This window comes from Pelmatolapia mariae, linkage group LG5, assembly GCF_036321145.2.
Source record: "Pelmatolapia mariae isolate MD_Pm_ZW linkage group LG5, Pm_UMD_F_2, whole genome shotgun sequence".
Taxonomy (NCBI): Eukaryota; Metazoa; Chordata; class Actinopteri; order Cichliformes; family Cichlidae; genus Pelmatolapia; species Pelmatolapia mariae.
Genome location: NC_086231.1, coordinates 33,026,300 through 33,052,021, shown reverse-complemented (window position 1 = coordinate 33,052,021; position 25,722 = coordinate 33,026,300). Strand labels below are relative to the sequence as shown.

At 41.7% G+C, this 25,722-nt stretch overlaps 1 protein-coding gene across 1 annotated transcript; it reads left to right on the top strand.

The window, feature by feature from the left end:
* The first annotated feature begins 18,222 nt into the window (after positions 1–18,222).
* Positions 18,223–25,360, top strand: LOC134628130 (phenazine biosynthesis-like domain-containing protein 2). Its single transcript, XM_063474814.1, has 10 exons — positions 18,223–18,386; positions 20,471–20,570; positions 23,143–23,241; positions 23,421–23,530; positions 23,661–23,690; positions 23,787–23,875; positions 24,112–24,203; positions 24,666–24,749; positions 24,957–25,019; positions 25,127–25,360. Exons 1-10 carry the CDS (start codon positions 18,303–18,305, stop codon positions 25,237–25,239), a joined length of 864 nt encoding a protein of 287 aa, XP_063330884.1. The 5' UTR covers positions 18,223–18,302; the 3' UTR covers positions 25,240–25,360.
* The last annotated feature ends 362 nt before the right edge of the window (positions 25,361–25,722 follow it).

The following is a 25,722-nucleotide window of genomic DNA, read 5'->3' as shown; positions in this document are numbered from 1 at the left end:
CCGGACATGTCCACTTTTGATGTTCTGTCCGGGGCGTCCGGGGGGATTTTCGAGATGGATGAAAATGTCCGGGTTTTCCTATAGGCCTACAGAGGACCCATATGTGCAACGTCATCCCCGAACTGCTGTGTTGTAAGTGGTTGTTCCGCGCTCACAGACGGGACAGAGCGCGGAGCGGCGTGCCCAAAAGATGCCAAAGCGCAAGTGCATCTTTCCGTGCTCACAGGACAGAGCGCGGAGCGGCGCGCCCAAAAGATGCCAAAGTGCAAGTGCATCTTTTCAAACTGCAAAAGAAATTTCCCTCGTACCATCCCGGTCGGAATAAATGGGAGGCGTAGTGCACTGGGTGCAGAGCTGGCACATAACGTTTGTGTGTCTAACAAAGGTGCAGGAGATCTTGTTGCTTACATGGACACAGAAAAACATAAAAAGGCTGTGCGAGGCGAAAATTCATCTAGTAAGTTGACTGAGTTCTGGGAAAAACGAGGATGCTGTTGCTCTGCAGCAGAAGGTGCACTGACATTTCATACTATGAAGCATCACAGTAGCTACAGATCCATGGATTGCACTAGCGTGTTGCTAAGAAAAAAAAACAAAAAACAAAAAAACATTTCCAGACTTTAACACAGCTAAAAAGTTCATCAGTGCCTGCACCAAGACTGAAGCTTTTGTCAATGGTGTGATAGTGCTACATTCAGTGGAAGTCACTCTTGAAGCTCTTAATGAAATCCAGTACTGTGGCATTTCTCAGACTTCAGTAACCATGGAACAGGGAAAATATTCCCAATCATACTTTGACTGGAAGAATGGTGGCGTGCAAACAAAATTAATTGAGGTTAGAAACGCCAAATGAGACAGCAGAAACCATTGCACAATACCTCACTGGTACCTCACTATAATTTTTCTTATACAGAATTATTTCTGTAACATTATTTAATTCCAGAGGTTTCTAAGTTATTTGTTTTGCACTTGTTGACTTGTAAAAGCCTATATGACATTTTTTATTTCACCATTCATTAACTGCACAAAGAAGGCATCTTTTAAATATGTTAAAATTTTCTTTAAACAAACAGTATTATTAAAATTCTTCATGACTGGGCCAAATGTCCTCTTTTTTGGAAATCAAAATATGGTCACCCTATCTTTTGGAAAGTGGCAACTACCTTATGGTAAATTAATAGCTGGGCTTTAGGTATTTATACAAATTAACTGACTCATGTCTTCATGATGATGATGCAGATGATGATTTCAACTTGAGTTCTCCCTTTTTATACCTACAGTGGTAGTTAGCTAGTTAGCTAGCTAGCTAGCTTACAGCTGCAGCAAAAGAGCTGCAACACGAGCCAACATTTAAGAAGAGTCTAAATACAGGCTGTCCTAAAAATTTCAAAGGGTAGGCTTGCGTATGACACACAGTGTTGGGAAGGTTACTTTTAAAATGTATTCCACTACGGATTACAGAATACATGCCCCCAAATGTATTTTGTAACGTATTCCGTTACGTTACTCAATGAGAGTAACGTATTCTGAATACTTTGGATTACTTAATACATTATCATGCTTTTTACAACTACATGAATGTACTATTGCTGTGTGATTTATTACTATTACGGCTCCTAACCATAGTAAAGGGACCTCTGGCTAATACGTCAGGTTCCATGTCGGGCTGCAGGGAGAATGGACTGCCATACCCGTTATGTGTCTGTGAGCGCGAGGAGGGAGAAAAAGGAGAGTGGAAAACTACGAGTTGTCATCGAGCAGAAACGGGAGCTGGAAGCATGTAAATATAATAATAACCACTGCAGCCAAGAAGAGTGCCTGACGAGCCCAGTTGTAAGTAAGCTATTAAGACTCGACTGTACACCGTGTTCGTGTTTTCCTCCGAAACAATAAGTTCCGTTGGAGCAGCCTTTCAAATCCTCTCTCTGTCTCAAACTTGACCCAGACAACAAAGTAAAGCTATTTTTCAGCTACGAGCCCAACACGGAACCCGACGTATTAGCCAGAGGGCCCTTTACTACGGTTCGGAGCCGCGGACCTTCAGTAATAGTAATAAATCACATTCATGTAGTTGTAAACAGCATGATAATATATTAAGTAATCCAAAGTATTCAGAATACGTTACTGTCATTGAGTAACGTAACGGAATACGTTACAAAATACATTTTGGGGCATGTATTCTGTAATCTGTAGTGGAATACATTTTATTAAGGGCTCTGTTGGCTCTTAGGTGACGGTTTCCTCGTGGCTGCCTGCAGCGGGGCTAGGGGAGGGTCTGTGCTGACGGACGTGGGTTACTGACCTGGTAGCCTGGCTGCCCCTGGGTGGGTCCGGGACGGGCGTGAGGTTCTGGGGGCGCTCCGTCTCTGGGCTGGGGCCCTGGCCGGGCCTCGGGCGCTTGGGTCCTAGTTGGTGTGTTGCTGGGGTTGTGGGCGGGTGGGTGTATGGGGGCCCAGCCCTGGCGCAGGGTGCCGCCAGTGCATCGAGCCACCTGGGGGGCTCTTCAACTGGTGGGGGAGGTGGTCACATCTTGCAGGAGCTTTCCTCTCTTCAGGAACTCTCTCTGCAGGAGGGGGAGATACAGGAGAGGTGGAGGAAGATCACAGCCTGGGCGTCTATTGTCTTGTGTAGTCTGGAAGATGAGTGGATGACGGGGTGGGTGCAGTTTTCTCTGTGGTGGGGTCAGGTGGACTGTCCCGGGCTCTGTGGGGCCGGGCGGCGCTGCTGCACTGGGCCCCGGTCCGGATGGGCCTGGGCCCCCTTTCCCTGGCGGGTTGCGGAGTATGGGGGTGCCTACTGGGGTCAGTGGGGGAGCTGGCCCCAGGGAGGGGTCACTTGCCCCTCCCTTCCTTCCCTCCCCATCTCCAGCTGCCTCCCTCTTCCCGCTCCACCACAATCACCCACACATGCAGGGCCTTGGGGTAGGGATGTGTCACCAGGGTGCAGGGGAGGCATCCCCCCCCTCTGTCCCCTTCTGGCTACCTCTGCCTCAATTTTATCCCACAACTTAGACATTCACATTACTCACACTCTCATAACACATACATATAGGATCTTGGGGGTGGGCACACAACACGGACTCCAAATTACCATCAGGGTGTACACCTCACCCCTGGCGTCGTTGCCCACCTCTCAATTTTAAATACACGTAGACATTGAGGGCTAGCAGGAGGGGCTATGCGCTTACCCGCTGCTCTCTGGCAGGTAGCTCCATGCCCTCCTGGGTTTTAAATGCACCCTAGAACACACATACATCAACACTACATATGAGCGGGTGGAGGGAGGTTTGGAGTCTTCTCACACCCCCGTTCTCTGCGGCCTGCTGGAGTGGGGGGGCTAGGAGGAGGAGTTGGCCGTCCGACTGGGGTCTGGAATGTGGGGCCTCCCTGCTGCTGCGGAGTCGGGGCGGTCTGCTTCTCCCCACCGCAGGGAAAAGGGTAACACCACCTGGGTCTGGGTGCAGTTTCCCCCTCCAGGGGCAAGGGTACCTAGACCCGGTTCTTAGAGTACGCTTGGGGAGTGTGATTGTGTGTACAGCGTCTCTTTATGTCTGACCACTTCCCCTGCCGGTGGCGGACGCCCTCAGACATCGGTGCGTTGGTGGTTCTTTGTGTCCGGGGATGGGCGCCCAGGTACACACCAGCTCACTCCTTGGCGGCTGCTTATCGGGGCCTGGAACCTGGGGCTCGCTCGGGCCACTTCGGAGGTGGGGTGCCCTCGGCCTCTCGGCCTGGGGCTCGGTCACTCAGGCACAGCTGGCTGCCGGCGGAGCTCACGGGCACGTCACTGCAACCCCCCCTGGCTCCTGCTCCGCTGAGTGACCCCTCATCTGGGACTCTCCTCAGCTCTTTCTGGGACAGTGGTGCGGCTGCCCCTCTGTTGGTCTTCCTTGGTCTCTTGTGTTCTGGGGGCCTCTGGATGTCTGGAGTTTCGATCTCCTCCATACCTGCTTCATGCCCTGGAGGACGGGACTGTGGCTCCCCACACCCTCTAGCAGATCATTACATTAAGGAACCTTTTAAAAAAACAAGCGCGTCCATGCTCACAGGTGTACACACGGGTGCTCACACACACAAACTACACCCTTTTTGGCTCCTACCGCAAAGCACACTGTGCGCTGTCGATCTTACGTGCTGCACAATAATGTTTAATATTTAGTATTTACTGTTATATTCCCATATATCATTGTGATGTTGTTTATTCTATTACTCTCGTTTTCTTCTGCTTGTTTTCTTTTTTCTTTCTCAACAGGTGATCTAGGTGATCGATATATGTATTTTTTGTCTGCTTATTTTGTTGGTTTTTGTTTTTTGCCCATTTTCCCCGTCCCTCTTCTCAGTTGTTTTTCTTTCCCTCTTTCTTTCTCCCCTTTCTTTCCCCCAATCAAGTCTGTCCCGGATTCAGCAAATGAAAATAAAATAAATAATAAAAGGTGAATCAAATGGACCATTACGGCAAGGCTGGGATGGTCAATTTGGTAAAGTAAATCCGTTGGGCATCTTTCTTCGCCTTTAGACAACAATTCTGATGGCAAAAGAGCCAAACGGGACAGGCACAAAAAAAAAAAAAAGGAATACATTTTAAAAGTAACCTTCCCAACACTGACTGCCCATGAGGCTACATTCTTTAGGGCTATGCCTGTAGCATTCTGCCTATTAGCTTAGCACAACAACAACAACAAAAAGGCGCTCTCTCACCCAGGAAACACACAGTCGCAAAGAGAGCGCTCATCACCCTGTAACCATGGCAACCGTAATGCTGCCGCCTGGAACAACAGAACATAGCTATCAAACAAAACCCAAACAGTCCTGACCCGCCACAATATGAAACAGGAAAATACCGCCGTGTAATCCATTTATTTCAACAAAGTAACTGTATTCTAAATACCACCTTTTTATACGGTAACTGTAACGGGATACAGTTACTCATATTTTGTATTTTAAATACGTAACGGCGGTACATGTATTCCGTTACTCCCCAACACTGATGACACATGATATGCAGAATATTAATAAAACATTCTTACCTACAATATGTGCAAATACATGTGATTGACACACATGTATTTGTGTGTCAATCACAGGTTTTAAATGTCTACCATGTTTGCTGGTGTTTACTCTATATTTGATAACTACTGATTATATTAATTAAAAAACATTTACTGTGTGATTTGATGGCTGCTTCTTCAATTGTTAATCTCTATTGGACTGAGATCTTGTGAATGTGGATGCCACTTGAGTGTAGTGAACATATTTCCATGTTCACGTAACCAGGCTGAGATGATTTGAGCTTTGTGACATATGTTATCCAGCAGCCATAACTGCAGCCATCAGACGATGGGCATGCTATGGTCATGAAGGGATAGTCACCAGCAATACTCGGGTAGGTGTGGCATAAATCAGTTTGTATATGTGGTCTTCTGCAGCTGTAGCTCAACTGCTTCAAGGTTCGATGTGTTGTGTTTTCAGAGATGGATGTAACAAGTGGTTATTTTTGAGTTATTGTGGCTTTCCAGCTTGAAACAGTCTGGTCATTCTCCTCTGACATCTGGCATCAACAAGATATTTTAACCCAGAAATCTCTTGGTTACCAAACCAAATCTGGTTTGGGTAGACTAAACAACTGAGTGAGATGATTCAGCCCAAAAAGACTGGGGAAAGAAATGAAAACAGGTTTAGCATCACATGTGCTTTAACCATTAGTCAGTACAAATGCTTTCAGTCATTCATGTAATTTATTATTAGTCAGCATTGTAAATTTCAGATTATCATCTTGCAGTGTAAATTGCTTATATAGTCATGCGAAACAGAAAGCTTTCAGAACTCTATGCAGTCCTGTGAAAAACTAAGTAAACTCGTACGGCTTTCATAGGAGGGTAAGTAGCAGCTGAGTTCCACTAATCATATGCACAAAACTGATCATCAGGAGGTGAGAGCACCTCTTTAAAAGCACAGGTTTTGATAGGTTGCTGGTCTGGAATATTGAGATATGTGTTAACACAATGCCACAATTCACAGGAGTGGACATCCCAACAAATTCAACCCAAGGTCAATGTAATTCAAAGCTTAGAAAAATTCAAATATAAGCACATCTGTCCGACAGCTAAAGCCTGGCTGAAACTGGGTCAGCAACAGGATGATCATCCCAAGTACAACAGCAAATCTACAACAGAATGGCTGAAAAGGAAAAGAATCAAAGTGTTGGAGTAGTTCAGTCAAACTCGATACCTCAACTCGACTGAAATGCTGTGGTGGGGCCTTAAGAGCGCTGTGCACAAACTAATGCCCACAAAATTCATTGAACTGAAGCAATGCTGTAAAAAAAAGTGGGCCAAAATTCCTCCACAAGGATGTGAGAATCTAATACACACAATAAGTACTTTGTTGCCTCAAGGATCTTTATATTGTAAAGACCTTAGAGAAATGGAGAGAAAAACCCACCAAGATGACCCCCTATGAGCAAGCACTTCGTGACAGTGGGAAGGAAAACCCCCCTTTTAACAGGAAGAAACCTCCAGCAGAAGCAGGCTTAGGGATGGCAGCCATGTGCCATGATGTGGTGGAGCCAGAGATTAATAATAACTAATTATTAAAAGCAGAGTGGTATATAAACACATAGTGAGTAAAGAAGAAAAAGTGGATCGTGGTAAGCCTATTACAATTAACTAAAGGGAGGATTCAGGGTCACCTGATCCAGCTCTGACTACATGCTTTATCAAGACGGAAACTTTTAAACCTAACCTTAAAAGTAGAAAGTGTGCTGTCGCCTGAATCCAAACTGGGAGCTGGTTCGACAGACGAGAGCCCTCCACGTGAAAGGCTCTGGCTGGGATTCTACTTTTAGATATCTCAGGAGTTAGCGTGAACCATGGCGTGTGCATAGTTTCTCACAGCACTGTATAGAGTTCTGTGAGAAACCTTTGTCACATGACTCTATTTGCTGTGCATATTTCAGTCTAATAAAGATCATTAAAAAGTTACTTTAAATATTTCCTGCACTGAGCAACAGGTAAATGAATAATATTTCATATCTAATCATTGATTACATCTTCTGGTGATCAGTGTCTGTGATATTGCTCAAGTTTTCCTTCTCCTCCTCTCTCTCCACTTTCCTCAAGCAGTGCCTCTGCTCACTGACCCCTTGCCACTTCTGGAGCAGCTTTGGCTGACGCGCACATCAGATTCAGTTACAGCCAAACAAGCTCACAATGAAAAATGCCTCCACATTTCCCCGGTTTCACAAACACTGTTTGAAACAAAAAGCCCTTATCGGACCTGTGTATTATTCACGGTGTTAATTGGAGGGAAAATAAGTGTATTGTGCATCTCAACGGTGCTGTTAAAACAAGATAAGGACCGCGCAAGCAGGTCCGACGCAGTGGCTATTGAATGAATTGTTTAATAGCGAAAGTGTGAACAAGTTGGGAACTGTGTTTTTTTTCCTTTTTCTGGTGAACTGTGCTGTGGTGGGGCTGATGTGACCATTCTGGTAATCCCCAGGTAGGTGTCATTTATTTATTGTCACTAGCTGTAGCGTTATGTATTCAGGCAGCAAAGGTCAGCGTTAAACATGCGCACAAAGAAACACAATCACCACCCGTGAAAATGTGATAACTCAGTAGGCAGCGGTAAGTGACACTGAACATAAGAGTAAAATATGGCAGCTAAGGAGGCCCGCATGCAGGTTTCTTTCAATAGAGAAGTTTTGCTTCACTCTAAGCAGCTGTCCAGCTTTTCGCTGCCTTGGGCCACAGTGAACCTCACCCCCGTGTTCCTGACAAGTACAGCCCTCTAATAAAGTGGCAGCATTGCATGAATTAAAATGGCTCGGCCACAGCGCGCTTATAAAGTTCTCTTTTATCTTCAGGCTTTCAGAGAAGTTTCAGCAGCCTAACGGTTGTAGTTGCTTCGATTACTGAATCAAACAGATGAAAGAGAGATGACAGATTAAAAAGGAAAAGATCATGAGGTCAAAACTTACGAAATCATTCTGTACTTACAAATATGTTTGGTGGTTCAAAACCACACACCATAACCCGGTTTGCAGCAAAGCGGCACTAAACTGAAGCAGTACAGTAAGAGGTGTTTCATTCACCCTGATTCACTTCAGTAAAGTCCATATTTGGTAACGTTAGGGCACAGAAAAGAAGTATATGGTTGCATGTGTTTCTATAAAGGGTTTCTGCATCACAGGTTAGAGCAGTGACAAGTCACTCCACCCTGTGCAAACTGAAGCAAACTGATTGTCCACTTTGAATAAAGCCAATAAACATGTCAGTAAAGCTGTTTGTTTGGTAGGGGCTTTACTGAACGCTGCCACGTCTCGGAGAGATACCATCTATCGCAAAGAAAAGCATCACAGAATGAATGAGTGTGTGAACAGGTACAAGGTTCACATACAGGTTGAACTCATCTGCCATCACAGTTTTCCCCCAAAACTGCTGACTGACTCAAAGTCTTTAGCTGGTAATTATTAAAGATATTAGGTAACTGGTTGGTATGCATATAGCAACCAGTTACCTAGCATACCATACATGCATATGTATGGTATGCATTTAGTTTTAGGAGTCTTCACTGAGCAGTAATGTCCATTGCAGGGTCTTACATCATTTGACATAAACATGTCCTAAAGACAGAATTTGACAGAGTTAGTTGGAATGTGTTGATCTGGGTGAGTGAATGTCATAAAATTATTATTATTTCAACTGTTTAAAAAAATGAAAAATGTCTGTGATGTCTCTTGAGAAGCGGGAGCGTATCGCTGCTTTGTAGAGCTACTGCTGTGCAGGCATATAGACACACAGTCGCCCTGCAACTTTCAGTCTTCACAGCCTCTGCGTGGCCCGAGTAACCTCCTACCAGGACGCAGGGCAAAGATTTGTTATCCTCAAAAATATTAGCTAGTTTTTTTAGGTAGAGGAGGAGGAACAATGAAAGTATTATCTTAAATGGAGGTGGAGGTCAGTGGGAGACCCACTGAGTAATCAGCTAGTTCAGACAAATAATTGATAATAATTCATCAGCGTTTTAAAAGAAAAGTTAAAAAAATGAAATGCTTGCTCGAGCTGCATGAATGTAAATATTTGTTAGTTTCCTATTTTTTTTCCTGATAGTTTATTTTTAAATGATAAGAGCAAGAGCAGATGTATCCTGCTTTACAGCTGACCCTGTAAACAACACATGCATTAAAAAATTTAGCATTGCAATATGGGATTTAAAGAACTACATAGTTTACAGGCTACAGATACTAGTGACTCCAATTACTATTTTTAGTGTTTGCCATTTCTGAGACATGTTGTGAAACATCAGAAGTCAGATATGATTGCTGTCAGAGCCAAATCGGAACCTTCAAGTTTAAGAATCTTTCTAAAAAGATTTTTCAGTGTCATAAACAGGTGAATGACAAAATAAAACTGCAATGCAGTTCACTCATGATGTCAAGTGATGATCATCAGCAAGTTCTTGGACAGGAGTTCAAAATGCTGTAGACTCTTAGCAGTGCTTTTAACATATTGAGGTGGCTGTAGCTCAGGTGGCAGAGCGGGTCTCTCTCAATCATGATTGGAAGGTTGGTGGTTCGATCCCTGGCTCCACAGTCTGCATGCCAAATATCCTCAAGCAAGATAGTAACCCCAAGTTGCTCTCTGATGCATCCATTGGAGCATGGAGTATCTGTTAGTTAGAAAGCACTTAAAAGCAAAGAAAACATTTCTTGTGGCATGTTGCACAAAGTGCTTTGAGTGATCCAGGAGAGTAGAAAAGCGCTATATAAGAATCAGGCCACTTACCTATTTTATACTGAACAGTAGCTAACATCAGCCACTGTGAACTGCAGTTGATTATGATGACCCAAGTGTACCCCAAGAATTAAATGTGTATTTTAAAACTTATTACTATTTAGGCTTCAGACTGCATGTGCTTTGCTGGAGATCTGTTTTTTTCCCCCACACTAAACACAAGATCACTTTCAAGTTACATCATTTAAATTAATAAAAAGAAAGAAAATTCTACATCAATTCTACATTACTAACTTTTGGTAAATAAAAAAGGTCAAAGTTGAGCTAATCTGTGTCCACAGTCAGAGATTTCAGATTTCTCTGTCTGTGATACGAATCTAATAAACCCAGAAACACATCAGGTTTGATGTTTGTAAACTGTCAACACAACTGTTGCTACTTCTGTCCATACATTGACCTTTATGCTTCATCCTGTTATGGTTACTAGTGGAGGGCACACAATACAAACTAGCTCAACTGGATTTTTCTTCTTCGCCAGAATCCAGAACATGTTGTTTAGCATAATTTACCAACATCTTTTTGTCATCTTGTCCATTGTGTCATTTCAAACTGCATTCCTATTGATTGATTAACAGCCATAAGCCATACAATCAGAAAGCAACTCCAAAGGACTGTATGCAAATCAGCATATGATTCACAAGCTTGTGGAACCACTTCTAGCAGCAATAGCAAATTGAAGTAAACTTTTTGTGTACGACTTTAACAGTCTCTCTCACATAGAGGAGTTTTAATTAACCCCTCTTTTCAATGCAGTTTAAGTTCATTGAGGTTTGTAGATGCGGCTCTTTTAAGATCCCACCAAATCATTTCAATCTGGTTGAGGTCTAGACTTTGTCTGGAACATTGCAACACCTTGATTTATTTTTCAGCCATTCTTTTGCAAAGTTGCTGCTGTGCTTGCAATCATTGTCTTGTTGCATGACTCAATTTTAACCAAGCTTTAGCTGCTAGGTAGAGCTTCACATTTGAGTCTAGAATACTCTGGTATACAGAGGAGTTCAGGGTTGACTTATTAATTGCAAGGTGCCCATGTTTGGTTTTTATCAAAAGGGGTGCTGTGAAAACAAGCTCCACAATGGTCTCGTCTGTTCAAAGGAAACAGTTGGAGAAATCTTGTTATTCTTTTTTAGATACAACTTTATAAAACTAAACCATGTTTAATCATCTTCTTTTTGTAGAGAGAAGCCTTTCTCCTCCATCACCATGAAGTATGGCCAGATGGGCAACCCTTAAAACAAGCCATACTTGTTAAGTGTTTTTCTAATTGTGGCGTCATGAACTTTAACATTTAACATGTGAACTGAGGCCTGTAAAATCTTACATGTAGCTCTTGGTATTTTTCCAGTTTCACTGAGTCTTACACCGTCTGGCCTTGGGGTGAATTGCTGAGACAAACAATCCTGGGAAGACTGCGACATTGTGAATGCTCCAGACCAGCAAAGTGCTAAAACTTCTGCTTTTAGAGAGATGCTGAGACTTGATGATGATGAGCTAATCAAGTGCATTTGATTTGCAGCACCTCGCTGCTACTTACCCTCTTAATTCCTATGGAAGGTGTAAGGTGTATGGAAGTTTTCACAGGATGCTCTGCAGCCCACTCTTACTGTGCGATGTATGGCATGACTAAATATATTGCCATGATTGTTTCAGATTGGTACTCTTTAGTCTGGGACAACAGTCCATAATTGCAGTGTATTCCTGGATTTAGGCTACCAGCCAATAAAGCACGGGGTTCAAAACAATCCCAGCAAAGGTTGGGAATCAGTTACTGTCATCAAGACGTGACGGTTAAAAACTCAACCAACTGGTGAAACTGAAAATGCTCATATACCTCAAGGCAAAAAAGCAGCACATCACACCTTTAAAGCTAACCAATAATTTGGAGCAAGAACAAACACCCTTACTTTGTAAATATGCAGTCAAACAACATGTGACAATATTTAGAAAAAAAAGCCATTGTCAACTCAGACTTGCAGTCTCGCTTCGACTGTGGCCCAAGTACGTTATGAATATCCTGCCAGTCAGCGAGGCAGGAAACAGACAGCCAGTGGCTCACTCTACCAGGGCTGCAGGGGTCAAAAGCCTGTCAGGTGGTGCGGCGGTGGAGGTGGTGGGGGTCAGGCAGGTGAGCCAGTGAGGAAAACAAAGAACCACTACTAAACCCCCACCCCCTTTTCCTTCCCCTATCCCGTCTGCCTTCTCTTCCTCTCAGAACAATCACCACCAACAGGACCAGGAAGTGATGTAGAGAGGAGGTTGATCTAACCGGGGCAGTTCCTTTCAGATAGGTCAGACAGGGGAAGAGAAGGTAGGAAAGACAGGCGTGGAAATAGGAAAAGATAGAAAACACACACAGCAAGTGGTGGCAGAGTTTCCTGTTTGGGTGTGTGTGTGTGTGTGTGTGTGAGTGTGAGACTTTCCTATTTATAGAGTATTCCAGTCCTGTAGTGTTGTTCACTGATGACTAACAGTGTCCAGTATTGTTTTAAGCCCTGCGCTATTTCTTTTTTAAATATTCCTGCACTGTCGTGTTCTTTCCTTCATATCTGATCCTCATAGATGTTATAATTATGAAAATAATGTCAGATGCCCAAGTGACCCTGACTGTGACAAAGGTCATGACAGCACTTTGAAGCTCTCATTCTGTTCCGTGTTAGCAGCTGCCTCCATTATTGTTATTTTAACTTCAGGGCCTCTGTGGCTCGCCAGCATCTGCAGCGTCTCCCTTCGCTCAGTCTTCCTTGAGAATGTGAGCAGGCATGTGGCATTGAGAGTTAGTCGGGCCATTCCTGCGCTCATAGCACAGACACAAAGCATGTGGCACTTGACAGGGATGCCAGATGAGGGACGCACGCCACCACGAGCCGCATCAGCCCCCTTGCCTTTTAAGACACACACTGAGGGGTTCCTGCCCTGAAAGGTGACACCTCGGCCTGCGCCACCGAGGCTCCTTGCGTCTTGTCTTTCCCCCCACTTGCGGACTCTTGTCTGTCCTCGGCTCCTCATTTCCGTCACACTTTCTCTTCCAGGGAGGGTAGCGCGGGGGGCAAGACTGTGTCGTATGTTATTAATACTATTGTTAACTGCACACTCAAGGCTGGCCTTCCTGACTCAGCTCATCATGTTACAGGTATATTGTGCACAGCAGAGAAATGGCCAATCCTGCTTTATATAATGCCATCTATATATATCACGGGGAATGCCTTGGCCAATTATGGTTCGAAGCAGGCTGATTGTCATGATGGATCTGTCAGCAGACTTAAAGGCTTTCTTCTTGGACTAAAAACAGATGATGTCTTTTGACTGAGGTGATATTCTCCCTGTGAGCATCATTAAAAATGAGTAGACACAAGTTATTACTACTTTACTGATCGATTCTGACACTATAATTTAACTTTTGATAATTGTGCTGCGTGCTGGAATATTAGATGTGTTGGAGCGCCCTCTAGAGGCAGGTACCTGAGAGTACTGTTGTTGGATGTTACTTGCAGATTTAAAGGTATTAAATGATATGTATTTATTTATATTGGATTTAAATAAGAATTTGCTCTTAATCACTTGTCTGGTTAAACAAAGATCACAATGACTGACTGCATCTTTTCGTAGTACAAACCTCAAATTAAACCAAAGTACGGCCTGGCCCTGTTTCAGTCTTGGCTGAGCCTTCTTTAGCACGATGCATAGACATCCGGGACATATAGTCAGAGTGGCTCTTTCTTCATATTCTGTTGATAGCTTTATTCATTTTGGAAAGTTTTAAGATATGTTAAAAGACTGGAATTTACCATAAGTACCTTTGAGCTGTGCAATGTTTTTGAGAACCCTGCAGCTACAGTAAAGTTTTTATGTTTAAGGTAATAATAATAAAACACACACAAAAGTATGGAGAGATTTAGAAATTGTTCTGATTGCTACATAAGAATTTAGTTTTACTTGAACATTAATTACTGATAGATGAATATTTTTTAAATTACTAATTTAAGTGAAGCTTAAACTTTTTTTGTATAGAAAAACTCTGTTATTATCATGCACATGTGTTGTCAGGCAGTGGACTGTTTTGCATCTTCTCTTAAAATGTATTAAATCTACAGCAGTGCTGAACAGATGGTGCTGTTCACTGCTAGCAGAGTGGGTTGGTTTTCCCATGGCGCCACCCAGTGGCGGTCCTAGCCTGTTTGGCGCCATGGGCGAACACGCCCTCTTTTTTCTAAACTGAGCACCTGATGGCTTTGACCTTTTCTTGTCCATCTTCCATTGGTTTTAATTTTCCACTCCGGTATGAACACCCATCCCCCAACCCGAGGATCACCACAACATAACCTAATAGACCTACACCTTAGTTCACAGATTGGCTAGGGTTTATTTCTGGGATTTTGCACAACCCAGGAGTCATGAATACAAAATGGGCTTGGATTTACAACATTATGAATGAAATGTGCTCTATTTGGAAGCAGCCGGGCCCCCTCCCCTTTCGACAGGTTGCGTGTGAGACTTTAAATCATCAAACTGTAAATTATACATTTTAAATTGTTATTGATCTCTTTACCCCTGGTCCTAAAGTCTATATTTATTTTCTTACTCTACTTATATTTATTGTTTGTTTACTTGCACTGCTGTAACTGGAGCCTCGCCGTCTCGTCTCTCTATATACTGTACTTATATAGCGGAGATGACAATAAAGTTTACTTTGACTTCAGCAGCAAGCAGGCGCACCGAGGGCTCTCGCGCTCACTTTTCGGTATAGAATTTCGAAAAAACATCGGTGCAGATTATAAGTCTGTATCATTATGTCTGGTGTTTTCGTGTTTGTTTGTTTTTTGTTTGTTTGTTTTATTTTGCGAGTTGTTTTTTAGATGCTGCTCCAGCCAGCCAGAGAATCCCCCCCCCCGCCCCGCCCTCTCCTCCCTGTGCCGCAAGCAGCAGGCGCACCTCGCAAACGGAGGGCGCCCTTACTCCCCGCAAATGGCCGCAAGAACACCGATCGGTGCCTATGACATCCCCAGAATGCGCTGGCATGATGTCGGGGCAGCATGAGTACGAGCAACTTTTTTTGCCGATGCCCGTTATGCCGCCCCCCACTACGATGCCGCCCCGGACAACCGCCCATGTCGCCCATATCAAAACCCGCTACTGGCGCCACCTGATGGGTTAACTGCAGCGGTGGTGAAATTTACACACACTTGTTATTTGAGTAGAAGTGCAGATGAGAATTACTCTGGCAAGTACTGATTTGACTTCTTTACTCCAGCAAAAGTGTAAAACTACAGGCTCTGAAATGTACTCAAAGAATACAAGTAACAGTAGGTCTTGAATGAAGGTGCGCTAGCTTTAAACTTCCAGTTCATCAAATGTCACTGAGCGCTCCTTTTAAAAAGATAACCGCTCTTCTTCCTCCTGTCATGTCTTTCTTACATCTTTCTCCATCTCTGCGTGAAATTATCTCACAATCATCAAACTCATCTTTTCTCTGGTAAGCAGCTGCAGGACAACTGTATGACAGCCTTTGCTGCTACTGTCTGATCTATTGGAAACATTGCACGTGAAACTGCATGCCCCAAACCTTACTCCCTTTATGTTCGTTCCTTTTCTAGGCAGTACCGTGACCACAAATTAGGGACGCTTATGGAAGTAAAATGTTGTCAGAAAAATAACTACTCACACAAAGTACAGATACCTGAATAAATGTACTTTGTTATGTCCCACCCCTGGTTAATCCAGTCATGACTGTCCAATAAATACTATACAGCATGTAAACATTACTCAATACTGCTTTCACCTTGCTGTCAGTTTGACATGTTGACTGGCAATGCAATACTACTGAAGGTAGTATTACATGTTAATAAAGGCAATAATAGTTAAAAGAATTGTTATAATAATAAATATTATTATTATTATTGAAGAAAAGATGGTAAAGCTGCTACACCTGAGGCAGTGAAGATGGACGGGATCAACCATTCAAAGTAACGGACAGTGCACAAGAGACGTAAAGAAGAAGGTGGAGGCAGGGCAGAGTGTGCATCAAAGAGATGATGGCATTAACAAAAAGACAGGAGGCTGAACTGGAGGTGGCAGAGTTAAAGTTGTTTTGTTGAAAATGAACATGATAGACAGGACTAATAATATCAGAGGGACAGCTAAGGTCAAGTGGTTTGGACACAAAGTCAGGGAGGCAAGGCTGAGATGACGTGCAGATCAGGAATAGTTAGTATACTTGGGAAAGATCCTTAAGATGGAGCCTCTACTTAGGAGGAAAAGAGGAAGACCAATGAGGAGATTCATGGTTTTGGTGAAAGATGGCATGCAGAGGGTTCGTGTGACAGAGGAAATTAAATTAAATTAAATTAAATTAAATTAAATTAAATTAAATTAAATTAAATTAAATTAATCTCTCTAAATATTGTAAGACTACTCATGCATATTGCTGCTATCTATACAATACAAACATGATGATTTATCACATTAAAAAAATATTGTTTTTAGATTTTCAAATAACCACAGTTAAGTGATGTTAAGGGGGTAAAGTTTGTAGTCTTAAACGCAATCTACTACAGTCACAAACCGGTTATGTCTAAACGTAAAAGAGTGGAAAATAGGACAGGCTCCAGCAGGGGCGGACTGGGTATCTGTGGAATCTGGAGAATCACAGAACGGCCGGTACTCCAGGAAGGCCGGCGGGCCGGCCCACCACTCTCCACGCATGCTTTCAACACCTGTTTTTTCTCCCACTAATCTCTTTCACAGTCCAGTACTCTAGGGGGCAGCACTGCAAGTTGGATGCCAGCTGCATTGGCTGTGGCCGCCAGGCAAGGAGAAGAAGAAGTGGAGCAGGAGGAAGAAGTGAAGTAGGAGGCAAAAACGGTGGATGCAAGTAAAAAAAGGAAAGAAAAGGGTGGGGCTGAGAAGGCAAGAGAAAAAAAATTGCGGGCATTAGATGCTGAAGCCTCTAAATGTCACAGACTAACCGACATATTTAGCAGCACAGCCAGCAGCAGCACCTTGCAGCAGGTTCGCAGCAGTGAAGAAGTCAGGCAGACAGCTACACAGCAACATGCCAGCAGTTATGAGGGACAGAAAGATGAGCTGGTTCCACAAGCAGATCCAGGGCAAGTAAGTAGGGAACATAAGAGGAGAAACAGTTATTTGCTAGGGACGATGTTAGGAAGTCATGTTTAGGTTGCAAATTTTTTTATGAGTACTGTAGTTAAAACAGCTAAACTTCAACATTTTAGCTCATAGGTGTCAAACTCTGGCCCGAGGGCCAAATTTGGTCCGCAGCCTAGTTACATTTGGCCCGCGAAGCCATACCAAATTACTATTAGAGCTGGCCTACTGGTATTATACAGCTAATATATATATTGTTTAGTATTAAACTTTGCTTGTTCCATATTCAGTTTTTCAGCAAAACTTGTTTGAGTCCATAAGAAAAGATTCATTCTTATATCTGGAGGAAGATTTTTTTTTCAGTAAATATTAATGTTAGCCCGCGACTTTGTTCCAGTTTTGAATTTTGGCCCACTGTGTATTCGAGTTTGACACCCCTGTTTTAGCTGTAAAAGGCCACATGCAGTAGCTAATATTAAGAAATATGTTGTGCTTTTACGTAAAAAGGTTGGTAGTGTTACAGTTAATGCTTACAAACTTTGAAGATTTTAAATACAGAAGTTACATTTGTAATGGTTCATTTTCATTTACATGTGGTATTATTTGTGCAGTAAGAGTAATTAATGCATAAATTATTAAGCTTATCAAGTAATAAATTCCTTTTAAGACAGCATTTGTTGCCGAGTTTCCGCACGCCGATTACTTTGGGCTGGGCCCAGTCAAAGTCCAGGGCTGTTTTTTAGTCCCAGTCCGTCCCTGGGCTCCAGGGAGGAAAAACACGCACACACGCACATCCACAGCAGTGCGTGCGGAGGCACGTTCTGTGGGGACCATCCAGAAACTGTGATACATCTTTTTTGGTACTGTTCTTTTACACAGAGGTTTTGGAAGGAATTTATCAGGTTTGTTGTTGTCCATATTTTAAAGGAGTTCCCTTTACAATGGGAAAATGTTTTATTTTGTTTCTTTAAGTTCCCCAAGAAGAATGATAAATGTTTTTTCATAATAAATCTGTTAATACTCTTAGCTAACATTTTTTTTATCAAATGTAAGTTTACTAATAAAACACCATACTTCTGTTATTTTCTTAAGGATGTGGAATTGTACATAAAGTCAACATCAGACTCAGGCGCACAAAAAGGCGCTCAAAACAGTACATTTACGTGAATTTTTGCGTATATTTACGTATCATTATTATTTTGTACTCCTGGTTATTTGTATTCATGTTCGACTGTCTTGTATACCTCACCTGTTTGTATGTTGTATACTCACTGACTGATCAATAAAGTTCTTATTAAAAAAAAATAAAAAAGCAGTGGGTGCGGACTTTGTCCACCAAAAACGGTGCTGAAGGAAGGAGGCTCTTGACTTTCAAGCCATTTTCGTCTTCCTTCGCTTACCTACAATGGAGATACCAGTGTACACGCTGGATTCCTTCACCAATTTGCCGTTCAAGGGAAACCCTGCGGCAATTTGTCCACTTCTGCATGTGAGTAAAACTATTTAGGCCACAGCTTAATGTTTAGTCTGGCGCTATGGCGGCCTGCATCGGTGCTTCGCACAAGTGCAGACCAGAGGCAGAAATTCGTTCTGCAAAACAAGCTCGACAAGATGTGTTTTTAAAAGTATTTTAACTCAAACAATCTTTTGTAAATCAAACCATGAAAATTAAAGTGGGTTTTTTTTGTTTGCTTTCCCCTGAAAACTTTCTTATCACACAAGAACTGAATAAGATACATACAATAAGATACATCAGCCTGCTGCTTCTAATTAACTTATTTAGTTGTTTATTCTTTTTCAGCGAGCAAAGCTCGTCTGTTTGCCTGCCAGAAGCTTACAATCATTTGCTTTATAAATAAAGCCGCCGGCAAACAATTAACACCACGCCGATGCTTTTCACAGGACAGCAAGAGTAAACGATCGGGAGAATCTTGTCATCGTTATCGTTCCCCTCGTACGTGTTATTACTCCGATTTCAGTGTTTTCGCTTCACAACTAAAGCGTGCAGTTTACTTTGTGTGCACTCAAATGGAGTCGAGTCAACTAGCGCCACCTGTGGCCAAGTGCCATAGCCTACAGCCAGATTAACTTGTGACACATCTGCAGCAGAGGCTGAGAGGCTGCACTTAAAATCTGGATCATTCAAATCGACCCACAAACATGTTGGAAGATGCAATGGCAGCAATGTGGATTGTCAGGACTAAAACCAATCATTAAGTAAAGACAACAGGGATCATTTGTTTCTGTTTAATTAGCATGCACAACATTTATAGTCTGACCTCCATTTGAGACTGCTCCAGCTGCTATGTGATAGTCAGTAGATCTGCTGCAAATTGCAGATCATATGCAAGTTTTGGAAATAAATCATGAATATTCCTTGCTTAGCATTAAAAGTAAACATTTCTATCTCTCCCACACTCAAAAACAGATGACAAACCAACTGACACACCTGAGTCACTCACTTTCTTAAATCCAATCACTCTCACTGACTCTGTTTATTACTAATCACTGTGTAACTGCTGTAAATTCACAGTAACTGCCATCTCCTTACAAATGTTTATTAGATTCACCACACTTATACAGACTGTATATAACTACAAACTCTCTCCAGCCATGTTGATGTATTACCTATACTGGCTGAAAATGTTCATTTCCAGAGAAACGACAGAGGCAGGCTATGCTTACAGGATGTGATGTTACAACACTAGTGAAATATGAATGTGTCATATATTTGTTCAAGACGTATTTCTTTGTTAAAGGAAGAAATATTGAAATCATCATGAACAACGGGAGTGGTGATTTCTATAACTTTGTGTATATAAGTGTGCATTTCTTACTGATGTAGGCCAAAAATAAATACATAATACCATTTCATTTATTTTAAAGGTTTATTACAAGACACGCAAACAGACAAAATAGAAAGTTCCAAATGTATTGTGCATGAAACGAATTCAAACGTGGCGATAGAGCCAGGTGCAGATGCGTGTCACAAGTTAATCTGGCTGTAGGCTGTGGCACTTGGCCACAGGTGGCGCTAGTTGACTCGATTCCATTTGAGTGCACACAAAGTAAACTGCACGGTTTAGTTGTGAAGCGAAAACACTTATTTGTGAATATGCATTGAAACACAACGAATGATTTTTTTTGTATTATTTTATTTTTTATAAAACACGTCGTTATCGTACGAGGGGAACGATAACGATGACAAGATTCTCCCGATCGTTTACTCTTGCTGTCCTGTGAACAGCATTGGCGTGGTGTTAATTGTTTGCCGTTTTCACGATCGCCTCCTGCATGAGGATATCACCAGGTAAACTCGCGACAGTTTTATACATTTAGTTGTTCAAGAGCAACAAGTTTGAGGTAACCTCACAAATATCACAGATGAAATATTTGGTGTTTATTTGCTGTTTTGTTGGTAGCAGCTCCTGAAAAGCAAGTCTACCACACATCTGTTCGACCAACGCCAGTTAATCTGGAACAGCGGTCAAAGCAGCTCAGGACACTATCAGTGCATGTTTACACTCATCACAAATATTTATATTTGCTCGTCAAATCGTGTGTTTCTAACAGGAGCTGAGTGATGACTTGTATTACAAGATAGCAGCAGAGATGAACCTCTCAGAAACTGCTTTCATCACCAGGATTAATCCCTCTGATAGCTTTACTACAGGTATGTCTGTTTTTAATACAGATCACATTTGGGTTGCCAATTCCAAAGCCTCTTAGATTATAATGCTGTAATGGAAAGCTCTCTTTCAAAAGTATAAAGTATGGTGTATGATTCACATACTGCTTAAACTTAAAAGTAGTCCCTATAGGTGCAGGATAGAAATTTTTCATTATAGATTAACAAGTCTGTATGAATTTATAGTTATAAGAACGATAATAAAGCTTATGTATATCGTAGTTGCAGAAAATAAAACAGACTGAAATAAAACAACAAAAACCGGAAACCTGAATAACATGACAAGTGAGTCAAGAAAATTGTATGAAAGCTAACTGTACCCCTGAGATAGCTGGTATTAGAAGTTCAGCTTTCAGGTTACTATTAAGGACATAAATATCTGCTAGTGACCATAGGAAGATGTGACACTGTCACACGATTAAAACTTTTAAGTTTTGCCACAGACAACAGACATTTCAGGATCAAAATACAGTTAATTAGAGAAATATATCTTTAAATCACCACAAAGTATATTTCATGGCACTTTGTACCTATTGAGAAATGTCATTTACAAATTTTGGTTTGTGTAAGAGAATCACGAAAGGTTAGCCTTCAGCAAAATTAAACTAGTGCCATCAGGCAGAATTAAGGACCCACAACCATTAGCAGGAGCTCATTATTTTTCAAGTTAAGTTTATCTGTTCAATAGCTTATGTTTAGAGAGATCCTGTGTAGTTAAACACACACAGAGCTGCATTATACTCACTGTGTGCACAAACTGTCCTCAGCAGTCTGTCAGGTCAAAATGTTACATTGTATGGAGTCCAAAGAACTGCAACAAGCTGTCACAGTGAAAAATGCAGTGTGCAGTCGGTCCAAGAGGAATGCAGGTATGATTAACACAGAGACAAAGAGGAAGCAGGAACAGATACAATAAGTTTAACTTCAGACTTAAAAATGTTACTTTTGAAAGATACTCTAAATTATATTTGCTGAGAAAGGAGAAAAAACTGGTTGAGCCCGTGTTAGAGGGAATTACAATAGTCCACATGTAATAAGATCAAAGCATGTATGACTTTTTAAAGTGTGCCTGATATTTAAATTAAATAAGTAAAAAGTGAACCCAAACCATGACAGTAACGGTTCAGTATTCTTCTTGTAATTTGCCAAAAATATCATCTGGCATTTGCAGTTCTCTGCTCACACACAGATGTTGTTTTCTAGAGCAATCTCCCGCATTTTTTCCTCATCTCCCACAATTTAATGACTTCCAGCTATGAGCAGCTTCTCTAAGGCTACGTCCACACTAGCCCGGATAGATTTGAAAATGGCGTTTTCGTCTAAAAACGCTCCGCGTCCACACTAGCGTTTTAATTCGTTTTCACAGAGTTGTGCGTTCACATTGAAATGGCCGAAAACGCTTACGTTCCAGTACTGCGCATGCGTAAAACGCAAGAAGATTTGACCTGCCTCATTTCTAGTTGCCGTTTATTTACTTTCTGGCTCTTTCATGTTGAGGAAAAACACCGAGTTTTTTTTAAATGAACTAACAATGAGGTGGAGTTGTTGCTGTGAGTAAGACAAAAGTACAAAATTGCAAAAGTGAGTGAGAATTAAAGAATTTGAAGAAAAGCTATCTGGAGCAGGTACAAACTGATATTAATCTTTAATAGGGCTGTCAAAATTGAGAGCAAACAAAACAACTGCTGTGTAATGCCCTCCGCTATCTTTGTTTAATTGGTCACATGACTGCATCATATGACTAACACGTGTCATCGTTTTCGAAAGTCTGCGTTTTCAGTCCACACTGCGACGCCAAAGCACCTTCAAATGTATGCGTTTTGAAAACGCTGTGTTTTCCTTCGGGGAAAATGTCTCGCTGTGGACGGGAGACCAAAGCGGAGAGAAAACGATGTGTTTTCAAACGAAAACGCATTAGTGTGGACGTAGCCTATGTCCCCCTTTGACTCCACTGACAGAGTCCAACACCATAAGCATGCTCCAAAATGCATCATCACAGCATGCTGTATGTTTGCTTTTAGTTTACTTTGCTACTTTTTCAGTGTGAAAACTCTATAAACAAGAAATACTCAGAGCACAAACCTTGGCTTAGACCGCTCACTCTCTGGGCAGTATTTACTTTTAAGGGAATAGCATTGTATTTTGTACATATCCCTTCAATAATTGGTCTTGATTTGAAAATAACTGGACACACATTAACACATCAATAAGCTTATTATATTATACTATTGATTTAAGTAGCTCTATATAGCATTATTATAACATTGACCTTTAGATGTCTTGACCTTGAAGGGGAGGTCATAGGTCAAATGTGACATATTTGACATCTTTACCGTACTTTCTATATGTTGACAACACACCATGCTTTTAAGAATGATTGTTTCTAAATTATAAGGCTTTTTGTCAATCTTTAACCAATAAATCATTAAGTTGACCTTGAAGACCATTGTGGATGTAAGCCAATTACTAACATTATTATCTACACTGCTTAACTCTGTGTATTTGAAACTAATACCAAAACAAACCTGAAAAAAAGTCTTAAATGTGTGATTAACAGGATCAAGATTCCGCCTTCGATGGTTTACACCAACCGCTGAAGTAGACCTGTGCGGTCATGCCACTCTGGCCTCTGCAGCAGTGCTATTCCAACACATCAGTAAGATGCAACATTTACACATAAAAAGGTTTTTCAAAAAAAAAAAAGTTACATCATGGTGCACTAGAAAAGGCTGCTGGAGCTATTTTTAAAGATGCCTGTAATGCACAATGCAGCTGACTGCAAGAAGGAGCAAAGAGGTGCCAGCATGTAACCATGTAATGGATGTTTTCCTTCAGAAAATGTAAATCCCACCCTGGTGTTTGAGACCAAGAGTGGAGATCTGTGCGTCACCCAAAAGGAGGAAGGGTACATCATGGACTTTCCTCTGAATCCCCCCACCCGAGTGGTAAAATAAACTTTTCGTGTTTAGTTACATGAACAATTTAGTCAAATCCTGTAATGTAAAAAAACTAGTTCTTGTGTTTTATTAATAGTGTATGTAAAATGGCTTTCTTTCTGAACTCCTTTTATTTCAGGATCCCAACGACTTCAAAGACACCATCAAGGTCAGAAATCACATTTTTGTGAACAGTTTGTGAAAGTGTAACTACATTCCTGTGTGTGTGTTCAGCTAAGTCTCTGCCTTTACACGTGTGACACAGGTGGCAGTCGGAAACCTCCCGGTTCAGGAAGTTTTATTTTGCTACAACACCAAGAAGCTGCTGATTCGACTGGCTGACAGCTGTGGCATGTTGGTTAAAAAAACTTTGCTTGTTGCCAAATTCAAAGGAATCTCAATAGTGGTCCTACTGTTCATGAGATCTTAAACATTTGTTCAGTAACAACAATCAGTTCTATTTCTCAGGTGCCCAGCTAGTGGGGCCTATTCATGTTTAAAGCCCAAACAAATAATCAAGCAACTGGCCTTCTACACCCACTCATCACATTTTAGTAAATGTATGTGTGCTTTTTGTGTATTATCTCCAGCTCCACGCTTACCGATCTGAAAGTTGACACTGTGGCTCTTGAGAATACTGAGAGAAGTGGAAGATTCTGCGCCGTCATCATCACTATGAAAGGTAATCGGAGCTGTGCGTTTCGTAGAGTTGTAGACTTGCTGGATCGGACCACATGTAGTAATTCCATTAAAATGAAGATGTAACAGTAAAGAATAAACCAAAGGAAACCCAACATGAAGTGTTTAAGTGAGGTGTTGTCCCACCATGTACCATCAGAAAAGCTTCAATGCACCTCTGTTAGAGGGATGAACAGCACTCTGCCAAAAACATTCCCTCATTTGGTGTTTTAATGATGATGGTGATGAAGAGCACAGTCTGTGATTTCACTCATAATATAGGCCTTCACTTGGGTTGAGCTCTGGGGAAATGTTTGATCACAGGACAAATGGTGCGCCGATTTCTCCTTTGCCATCACCATCCTGTGGACTCGTTTGTTGCCCATTTTAATTTGTATAACAACATTCACTGAATGTTTCTGCCAACAAACATTAAATATCAAACACTGCTAACATGTGGAAACAGGATTACCAGACTGCCAGCCAGTATATGACTTCTACTCGAGAGACTTTTCTCCATGGGTTGGCGTCCCTGAGGATCCTGTCACTGGTAAGATGATTGCTCTTTGCTAGTATGTAATCTATAGACATTATTCCTCAAATAACATAATTCTGACCATTTTTGTGTGTCTAAAAACATTTACATATAAGCAGCTGGACTAAAGTGATTAAAGAGGATGCATTTACAGGTGTCTTATTAATGCATCGTGAGAGAAAGTATTAAGCTATTCTTGCTATGCATTCTTTGTTCTGGCAGGCTCTAACCACACAATCCTAGGTAGCTACTGGTCTGAAAAACTAGGAAAGAAGAAAATGCTGGGTACGTATTTGAACCTTCTCCGCCTTTTACTAATGTGTCATTTATCTGATAACAGATGCTGTGTTCCACTTTTATCCATTATTAATCTGCTTATTGTGTCTGTGCAGCTTACCAGTGCTCCAGTCGTGGTGGCGAGCTGGAACTTGAACTGAGAGATGATGGAAGAATCAACATAGCTGGACAGGCCATCACTATTCTGCAGGGAACAATCAAACTGTAGGCTGAGACATATCCAAGAAGACGGTGTCTGATGCTCTATCACAACCATTGTGTCCCTGCAGATAGACACTTTATGGCTCTTGTTTAAAAATGAGATGGCTCAAATAAAAAGAAAAAACGCACTCAAGTCCTGACTGTTCTATCCTGAAATGATTCAGCTAACAAACATACTGTAGGCTTTGTTACGATTTTTATCATTTATTCATAACATTACAGCAAAAAAAAAAATTACAACCAAAAGCTTTTAAAATCGTAAAAACAGAAACACAAGAACACAGCAGGTAAAATCCGAAGAGTCACGGTTAGCCTTGTGGTCAGGAGAATTTTTCACATTTGCTACTTAATAATGAATGGGGTTCAATAAAATGAAGTACTGCTGATATGGACTAAACTGGTAAAAATGATACTGTGCAGATTCGTTTTGATCCTAAATAACGTGTACATATTCCTGAAATTAGAAGTCATCATGATGACATGTTTTTTT

Bases quoted from the DNA above. Each gene is read 5' to 3' on its own strand.
- LOC134628130 (XM_063474814.1), top strand. From the start codon at position 18,303: ATGGAGATACCAGTGTACACGCTGGATTCCTTCACCAATTTGCCGTTC. The intron at 23,242-23,420 runs GTAAGATGCAAC...GTTTTCCTTCAG, and splicing joins AGTGCTATTCCAACACATCA to AAAATGTAAATCCCACCCTG. The intron at 23,876-24,111 runs GTTGGTTAAAAA...TATTATCTCCAG, and splicing joins CTGGCTGACAGCTGTGGCAT to CTCCACGCTTACCGATCTGA.